The following is a 9,896-nucleotide window of genomic DNA, read 5'->3' on the forward strand; positions in this document are numbered from 1 at the left end:
AGGCCGCAAGCCCGCAATTACTGTTCCTTCCAAGAGAAAAACAAAATACGAGAGAGCCAAATTCAAGATCCGATCATTTCAAGATGCCTGGACACACTGCGTCAGAAAGACTGGAGATCATGAGAAGCAGGAAATACAGACAGAAGGGGACAGTTCCAGAGTTGACCTGTTGCATAAATGCGGGACTGGGAGTAACGGTTAACTCTTGTATTAGAGACTTCGACAGAAAAGGGATGAGAGTTTGCTGCTACACGCGTGCTATGCACCCTTCGTAGAGGTGGATACATGCAGACATTTCAGAGGAGCAGTGACCATTGAAGTAGCGATAGAAAAAAGAGATAAAGAGGCAACAGTGCGACGAAGAGACAGAGGTTGACGGGAGTCAGTAAGAGGAGGAGAGTTAATGAGACAAAAAGCCTTTGACTCCACCCTATTGAGAAGAGAGTTGTACTCCACACAAAGGCGGCTAAAACCCCTGTATAGACTCAACAATTGTGCAGGGGTAAAAAAGGAACGGAGTCGGCTTAGCACACCTAATCTCTTGGAAGCAGATTTTACAAGAGATGTAATATGATCTTGCCAAGATAAGTCCCAAGTAAATGAAACCCCAAGCATGTTCAATGATGATGCAGGATTAGGCTGAATATTTTTAAACATTAGTGGGTATACCTGTGGAAGATTTTGTCGAGTTGATAGGTGTAAAAACTGAGTCTTAGATGCATTAAAAACAACCAGGGTGAGAGAACGGGAATATGGTTTAGGTATATGTGCGGGAGTCAATGAAAATGAGAGGGCAAGAGAGGGAGTATGTCTGATGATAAGCAAGAAGTGGAAGGAGAATATAAGAGAGTATGGAACAGTGGGTGCAAGGATTGTATGGGTGAGGATGAAAGTAGGTATACAAGCGTGGGCGATTGTATGTGTGTATGCCCCGACAGAGGATCGAGTGGCAAGAGTGAAAGATGAGTTTTGGGCGAGTGTAGAAGCGTGTATGGACAAGTTTGAGAGGAGCGAGAGAGTGCTGTTGATTGGAGACATGAATGGCAAAGTTGGGAACGTACGAGTGGATGGAGTGGTTGGTCAGTGGGGTGTGCCAGCTGACGTAGATGGGAATGGAAGTGCTTTGGTGGACATCTGTGCTTGTAAGGGGTTGGCAATTGCCAACACCTACTTTCGGCATAAGATGATCCACCGGTATACATGGAGAGTAATGAGGAGGATTGATGGTGAACTTGTTGAACGAAAGGCAATGATAGACTACGTGTGTGTGGATGAGCGAATGAGAAGACAAGTGTTGGATGCAAGGGTGTGGAGAGGGTGGGGGAATGGAGTATCGGACCATCACTTAGTGATGGCCAAGGTAGAGCTGCAAAGAACGTGGTTGAGGAGATGAAGGGGAAGGCAGGAGGAAGCAACTCCTGTGAGAAGAGTGGAGAAATTGCAAGATAGTGAGAAAATGACAGAGTATAAGAGCATAGTGGAAGAAAGACTGGGAAAGTATGAGCCAGAGCAGATGGAAGGGGTGGAAGACGTATGTAAGATATTCACGGAAGAGATAGGTGCAGCGTGTGAGGCGGTTTGTGGAGTGAGGAGGAGATGCAAGGGTGTGCAAGGGACAGCATGGTGGAATGATGAGGTGAAACGAGCTGTGGAACAAAAGAAGAAGGCATATAGTGAATGGTTAGCGAGTAGATGTAGGGGAGAAGATGAGAGAGAGAAGAGAGAGGTATATGTGAGCAGGAGAAGGGAGGTTAAGAGACTTGTGAAGGAGAGTAAAAAGAAAGTGGATGAGGAGTTTGGGAGGAACCTGAGTGTGAAATGGAGGGAGAGTAAGAAATTGTTTTGGAAGGAGGTAAAGAAAGTAAGGCAGTGTGAATGAGGAAATAGTAGGGGAGTGAAAGACAGGAATAATAGATTGTTGGTGGAGAAGAGAGAGAAACTGAGGAGATGGAAGGAGCACTTTGAGGATTTGTTGAATGTGGAGAGTGAGAGCAGTGCGAGTATAAGTGGTTGGGGAATGGCTGGGAGAAGAAGAGATGAGAGGAGGGAGGAAGAGATCAGTAGGGCGGAAGTAATGGAAGCGATGAAGATTATTAAGTTGGGAAAGGCCCCAGGAATTGATGGAGTGTGTGGTGAAATGCTTAGGTATGGGGGTGAGATTGTTGTGGAGTGGATATGGAAGTTGTGTAGATTGGCTTGGGATGAGGGAAGGGTTCCAGAGGACTGGAAATCAGGTATAATTGTTCCTTTAAACAAAGGAAAAGGGAAGAGAGAAGTATGTGGTAACCATAGGGGTATTTGCCTACTTAGTGTGACTGGTAAAATATATGGTAGAATACTCATTGATAGGGTTAGGCATATGACAGAAGAGCTAGTAGGAGAAGAACAAGGGTGATTTAGGAAGGGAAAAGGGTGTGTTGATCAGATATTTGTTCTAAGATGTTTAGTGGAGAAGTATCTAGAGAAGGGAAGGAAAGTGTATGCTGCCTTCATGGACTTGGAGAAAGCTTATGACAGAATAGATAGGAAAGGTATGTGGAAAGTATTAAGAATATACGGGGTGGAGGGGAAATTGTTGAGTGCTGTGAAGAGTATGTACGAGGGAGCTAGGGTTACGGTGCGAGTGGATGGTGAGCTGAGTGAGTCCTTTGATCTCAATGTGGGACTGAAACAGGGTTGTGTGATGTCTCCATGGCTGTTTAATATACACATGGATGGGGTTGTAAAGGAGGTGCAGGGTAGGGCAGTGGATGTGGGGGTGGCTCTAATGAATGAGGGTGAGATTTGGAAGCTTCCGGTTTTGCTGTTTGCTGATGATACAGTACTGTTGAGTGAAGATGAATGGGAGTTGCAAGGTTTGGTGAATGAATTTGGGACAGTGTGTAGGAGGAGGAATCTGAAAGTTAATGTAAACAAAAGTAAAGTTATGGTGTTTGAGAGGAATGAACTCACAGAGTGTGCAGTGAGGTTGGATGGTGAGGATATGGAGAATGTGAGTGCATTCAAGTACTTGGGTAGTGTGATGAGTAAGGATGGAACTTTGGAGGATGAAGTGCGTGAAAGGGTACAGCAGGGAAGGAAGGTTGTTGGTACACTGAAAGCAGTGATGAGAAATAGGGAGGTGAGTATGGAAGTTAAGAAGTCACTGCATGATAGTATTGTGATCCCTACCCTGACGTATGGAAGCGAGGCATGGACCTTGCAAGAGGGGAACAAGTCAAGAGTGAGAGCAGTGGAAATGAGTTACTTGAGAGGAGCATGTGGAGTGACGTGGATGGACAGGTTGACGAATGAAGAAGTGAAGGAACGCTGTGGGGTGGATGTGGATGTGGTTGAGAAGAATAGGAGAAATACACTGAGGTGGTTTGGACATGTGAAGAGAATGGAGAATGAAAGACTGACTAAGAGGGTGTATGTAGGTGAGGTGGAGGGAGAGAGAGGGAGAGGTAGACCGAGGATGAGGTGGAGGGATGGAGTTGAGAGGTATATGAGGGAGGGGGGGTGAGTTGGGGGGAGGGTAGTCAAATGGTGGGTGACAGAGCGACTTGTGTCTGCGGCCACCCTTTGCGGGATTAGGGCGTCGGGCTATAGATAGATAGATAGATAGATTATTTTTACCCCAGTCAGAGATACGAGCCAAGTCAGACATTAGGAATGTCATTCCCTCATCCCTTGTTTGTTGAAGTAACTGCTGAGATGGACGTTGCGGGAACCGAATGGAGAGGTGAAGGGTGGAGTCAACAGCGTAAGAGTGGATAGGGTTAGATGTACAGCTTAGAAGGTCATTGATAAATAAAAGGAAGAGAGTTGGTGATAGGACAGAGCCCTGAGGAATGCCACTGTTGATAGATCTAGAAGAACTATGGCTGTCTACAACAACGGCTGTAGAACGACCGGAAAGGAAGCTAGAGATGAAGGCACAGATAGAAGGATAGAAACCTTAAGAGGGCAGTTTGGAAATTAAAGATTTATGTCAGACTCGATCGAAAGCCTTTGAGCTGTCAAGTGCAATGGCAAACCTTTTCCCAAAGTCCCGAAAGGAGGATGACCAGGAGTCTGAAAGGTAGGTGAGAAGATCGCCAGTGGAGCATCCCTGATGGAACCCATACTGATGATCAGAAAGAAGGTTGTGATGGGAAAGATGCTTTAAAATTTTTTTATTAAGAATTGACTAGAAAACTTTTGAGATACAGGACGTTAAAGCAATTGGACGATAGTTAGAGGGTTGGGAATGATCACCCTTCTTTGGGACTGGCTGAATGAGAGCAAACTTCCAGCAAGAAGGAAAGGTACAAGTTGACAGACAAAATCGAAAGAGTTTCCCTAGGCAGGGTGTAAGTACAGAAGCACAGTTCTTGAGAACAACAGGAGGGACTCCATCAGGCCCATATGCCTTATTAGTATTGGGGCCTGTGATGGCAGAAAATACATCAGCTAAAGAAATTTTAATGTCAGCCATGAGGAAGTCAGAGGAGGGAAGTGATGGAGGAACAGCACCGGAATCGTCTAAGGTGGAATTGGAGGAGAAAGTCTGGGTGAAGAGATCTGCTTTATCAGTAGAAGAAATAGCTACAGAGCCATCAGAGTAGAAAAGAGGAGGGTGCCAGAAGGAGTGGGAAGAATTTGACCTGGAGAGTTGAGAGCATTTAGTACGGATGAAATTATTTTTAGCAAAGTGAAGAACAGACTTAGCACGATTCTGTGCAGAAACATATAAAAAATGTGATTCAGGAGTGGGTTGGCTCCGGTACCTTTTATAGGCCCTCTCCTTGTTGCAGAAAGCATTAGAACAAGCGTGATTAAACCAAGGGTTTCTTCCATTACTCAGAGGATATGAGAAAGGAACGTATGCTTTCATGCTCGAGAGAATAACCTCCGTAATGCGCAAGGCACACCCTGATGGCTCCTGGCCATGGAAGCAATAATCATTCCAGGGAAAATCAAAGAAGTACTGCCTGATGGCCTCCCAATCTGCATCTCCAAAGTGCCACAGATGATGTTTCTTTGGAGGATCCACAAGCCATACCAGACCGATAGGACAGGTTAAGGTGATAAAGGTGTGATCGGAGGAGCCCAACGGAGAGAAATGATTAACAGTGTAAGTGGAAGGATTAGTTGTAAGAGGTCAAGTATGTTAGAGCTCTCTCCAAGGCAGTCAGGGATACGGGTAGGGTGCTGTACAAGCTGCTCTAGGTCAATAAGGATAGAAAAGATGTAGGCTTGTTCACCAGGTGGATCAGTGAAAGGAGAGGAGAGCCAAAGGTGGTGGTGAACATTGAAATCTCCTCGAATGGAGATTTCATAGAAAGGAGAAACGGATAGAATGTGCTCCATCGTCAATGTAAGATAGTTAAAGAATTTTTGATAGTCAGTATAATTAGTAGATAAGTAAACAGCGCAGATATATTTAGTCAGAGAATGACAGGAAAGATGAAGCCAGAGTATAGAAAATTCAGATGAATCGAATTCAGGAACACGAGAACAAGATAAGTCGTTGCGCATATATACACAACAGCCACCTTTGGCTTTGAAATGAGTATAGAGAAAGTAGGAGGATACAGAAAAGGGTCTGCTGTCAGTTGCCTCAGACAGCTGAGTCTCAGTTAGAAAAAGAAGGTGAGGGTCAGAGAACGAGAGGTGGTACTCAACAGAGCGAAAGTTAGAGGAAAGGCTGAGAATGTTGCACAAATGAAGAAGAAGAGAGTCAGACAGTGGTTCCAGGCAGCTCGAGTCGTCACCGGAAGAGGTGCGGAAGATGGGGGCATTTATGGTCCCCCCCCCCCCCCGGAGACTCGGAGGCCACGAGTTGTGCTGCCATGATTATTTTAATTTTGGAAAAGGAAGTGTAGTGTGTTCTGTGCATGTAGTTTGGTGTTGATAGTTAGAGAAACTTGTATTGGAGAACATGCTGGCCTACTCTCTGTGTTACTGAGACACTGAAAAAGTTCAGCAAAAGGGGATGGTCGGGACCTAGTTCCGAGGGCTGATGAAACGGGAGCTCCAGCTCTCCCTGTCATCAGCTTTCCATCTACCTTGGTAGTACTGCCCTGCTCGACTGTGCTACAGTCTACTCTTCTAAAATGTTAGATATAAGTGTTTTATAATAAGTTTTACAAGTACAATGCAATAAGTGTTACTGTTTATGGTTATTGGTGATGCAATTATTGGAAATACCTTGGGTTAACCTACCTGTTACATGAAAGAAAACCACTTGTGAGCAGGTCAGAAAGAAAATTACCTGGTTTGCTATAACTAAATTTTTTCCCTCGTTAATCAGAAAATAGTGCTGAATATGTACGCATAAGCATATCTGCGATGTGACTTACAAGTAATATAAGTTGTGTGTAACATTTGTAATGTGTTCATGATGCCCCTAATTAGTACAGATCAGTCTGAATTATAGTACAAGTAATTGCCTCATACTTAACCAAACTGCACGAAACAGCCCCAGCATTTTCTCGTTAAAGTGCAATTACCCGTAATCATGATGTCAAGTGCAATTATAAGTGTTGTAGTAGAGGGAAATTATTATAACTGACACAAGAAGTGAGTATAGAAAATCAAAGAGCTATTCTTTTCCCACACAACTATGGGGCATAGTGGCACAATGAAACAGGTGGAAAACCCTATGGGGAGCCACATGGACAGGGTGATGACTCATCCTTACAACGGTGAGTAAGGAAAAGTCAAAGAGTGAATGGGAAATACCACATTCCTTCCAAGGACGCCCAGACAGTGTTACAATCACCACTCCGGTCACTGCTGCCAACACTAGCCAGCGAGTCCAAGATCACTGCCAGTAGCGCACATTCGGAAGCAACCCGCCTAAGCATGGGAAACCAGTCATCTTCAACTTATCCTTACTCATCGACAGGACCACGTGGAGACCTAGGGATACTTTCATTTGAAAGAGGAAGAGTTGTTGAGTTTTATGTATACTTATTTTTCTCTCTAGCTACAATACTTTGACAGATATTAGGGTTTGAAGTAAGGGTATTTTTTCCAAATTCTCGGAAATTCCCCCTAAGAAGGAGTGGGCGATGGCGGGAAACCCTGGCAAATGGGGGTAAAAAACAAGCAATATTTTGACAAAATTAGTGTGTACAGGGAGCAGCTAATTCAGAATCACTTCCAAGCTTCATAGGTTAATTGTGGATATTGGATATAGCAATGTATTCGAGGTACTTGATTATTCATTTCAAATGATTCTTATCTACTCATGTGTGTGTGTATATATATATATCATATATAAGTATGTATACATGTACACAGTATACTTATATATATATATATATATATATATATATATATATATATATATATATATATATATATATATCAAGGATAGCAGGGAATTCTCTCCATGTCCTCTTTAACCCATGGATTGCAAGCCACGGCTCGGGCTGCATGGTAGCATGGCACTGCGAGCCACAGCTCAGGCTGTGCTGCCCGTGCATCACCACTAACTACTCCACCCCTACTGAAACTTACGCATGTCGCTACACAAAGACGGAGAGAGAGAGAGAGTTTTTTTTCTTTTCACCAGATGATGCCCTAGGTGTTTAACTTGAAGTTTATGATAAACAAAAACAAATTTTAAAAATAATTTTTTCACCACTCCCCTATGTAAATTTATGCATTGCCCTACACAAAAATGGAGAGAGAGAGAGAGATTCTTTTTTTTTCACCAGATGATGCCCTGTATGTTTATCTTCAAGTTTATAATAAACAAAAACTAAAAAAAAAAAAAAACTTTTTTCCTTCATTTTTTTGCGCACCACGAGGTGGGATAAAAAAGAGGTAATTGTGCAATTCACGGGTTAATCTTAAGAGATGACACAGGTAATTTGCTGTAATTCCACTACTTCTCTCTAGGTAAAAAACATTCCCATAATTGACATTACCTCCCGTTACCTCGCCTGGACTTATTTCCTACTCACAGCAAGCTTATACAAAGAATGATAAACTGGGCGATACTGTTTTGCACTTAATCTTTTTATCAGTTTATCAGATATAAAAAGGCTATAGCTAATCCTTACATCATTCTCATATATGCCAGAAATTAAGCATGGTTGATTCACAATTCCAACATCAGTAATTTTTGGTCTTGTTAGTACCCTAGAACCTGCCCAATCACTCTTGTCATAACAGGATTCTTTGTGCTTGGTTAAGTCACTATTCTGTTGGACCCTCCTAAAAGGGCTCGCACACATTAAGGAGTCGGACAAAGAATCACTGCCAGATGCTACTCTTCAAACACTCTGCACCCTGCTCCTGACAATTCCTCTATAATCCTACGGACTCTCGGCACTGTCTCGGGACTCCTCGCGCAATCCTGATGTTTTTGACATGTTCAAAGTTTTCGAGAACTGCTACGAATTTTGTTAACTCCTAGCGCGTACCTAAGGCATCCGTGACTACTCATAGGTACTCTCAATGGATTCTTGTATCAAAAAACCTTTGCGAGTTGCTAAGAATTGTTCTGAGTAACTAAGAGTAGGTAGGAGTCGCTATGATTTGGTAAGAATAGCAAGGAGTGTTCCACGAGTAGGTAGGAGTTTCACAGGAGTGCTCAAAAGTTTCATTTCGTTTCATCCACTAGTTATGAAGAGTAGCTAAGAGTTATCTATGAGTCGCTAAGAATATGCCAAAAGCATGGTAAAAGTGTGGTAGGAGTCACTGTGAGTTTGCTGCGAGTTACTTGGGGTGGAAAGGTATTGTTGTGAGGAGACACCTGAAAAAAAAAAAAAAAAAAAAAAAAATTGTCAGTAAAAAAAAAAGATATCAGACACAGATTACAACAAAAATTGAGGTATTTACCTGCTGGCCATAATTCCAAAGGCCTTCTCAACCACACATCATGCCCCGGACAGTCGATAATTAAAGATGCGCTGTTGTTTGGTCATATTACGATCTGAGAACGGCTTCATCATCCATGGCCGAAGTGCGAAGACATCATCGCCAATCACGAAGAATGGTACAGGTGTGTCATCACCAGGGAAAGGCTCAGGTTCAGAGAGGCCAAAGGTGTTAATTTCCAGAGCTTCCCTGAGTGCAGTGGCTGAGAAAATTCCAGCATCAGAAGAACTTCCATTTGTACCAACATCAAAGTACAGGAATTTTAGTCCACATCCACCAGCACCAAGAGCACAATGAATGGAATCCCTTGTAATTGTAGTAGTGGGATCCACCACTGGGGGGTACCTGACTGCAATATGCTTGCCATCCAGGGCACCGACTGCATAGTGGAAATTCCATTTGCTGGAGGAAAGGGAAGCCACCTCCTTCCACTGTTCCAGCATTGTGGGGCAGGCCAAGACATCCCTCAGGTACTCTGCAATGATGGCCTCGCAGGTCTCAGGAACGATAAGTGAGATGGTTTTGTGGGTCACTCTGAAGCCATATAAAAAGGTTTGTAGCTATCTCCAGTCACCAGATAGCACTGAGTGATGGCCAACCTCAACCCAGGTGACAATGACTTCCTCCTGAAGGTGTCCTACTTCTTGATATGGGAACCAATCTTTTCCAGCAGTTCCATGAACATGTTCTTCTCAAGTAACTGCCTACATATTGTCACACTGATGTCGGCCGCTTCACATGCCAAGTGCACCTGCAGCTTCAATAGTTTCAATTTGCGGGCACCTCCGGCCATGGTCATTGAGGATACATAGGTCTGTGCTGAATGCAAGCTTGCTACTGAATGAGTAGTCCACCTGCATCACATCCTTTATATATATATATATATATATATATATATATATATATATATATATATATATATATTTGCCCAACACTTCTGACAGACTAGCATCAAATTCTTGATGGTCATAGCGCAATCGTAACTACTCTAGTGGGGGTCTTAGTTACTCCTACCTACTCTTAGCTACTCACGGCTA

The 9,896-nt window shown here is 43.4% G+C and overlaps 1 protein-coding gene across 1 annotated transcript; it reads right to left on the reverse strand.

The window, feature by feature from the left end:
• Positions 1-8,858: 8,858 nt before the first annotated feature.
• LOC145412184 (uncharacterized) lies at positions 8,859-9,652 on the reverse strand. Its single transcript, XM_080282113.1, has 2 exons — positions 9,501-9,652; positions 8,859-9,393 (listed from the first exon to the last, which is right to left on the reverse strand). The coding sequence occupies exons 1-2, from the start codon at positions 9,650-9,652 to the stop codon at positions 8,859-8,861; spliced, it is 687 nt and encodes a 228-aa protein (XP_080138239.1).
• Between the last annotated feature and the right edge of the window lie 244 nt (positions 9,653-9,896).

Source organism: Coenobita brevimanus, chromosome 92 (genome assembly GCF_032717465.1).
Source record: "Coenobita brevimanus isolate Jiangsu-jjx chromosome 92, ASM3271746v2, whole genome shotgun sequence".
NCBI classification, from domain to species: Eukaryota; Metazoa; Arthropoda; class Malacostraca; order Decapoda; family Coenobitidae; genus Coenobita; species Coenobita brevimanus.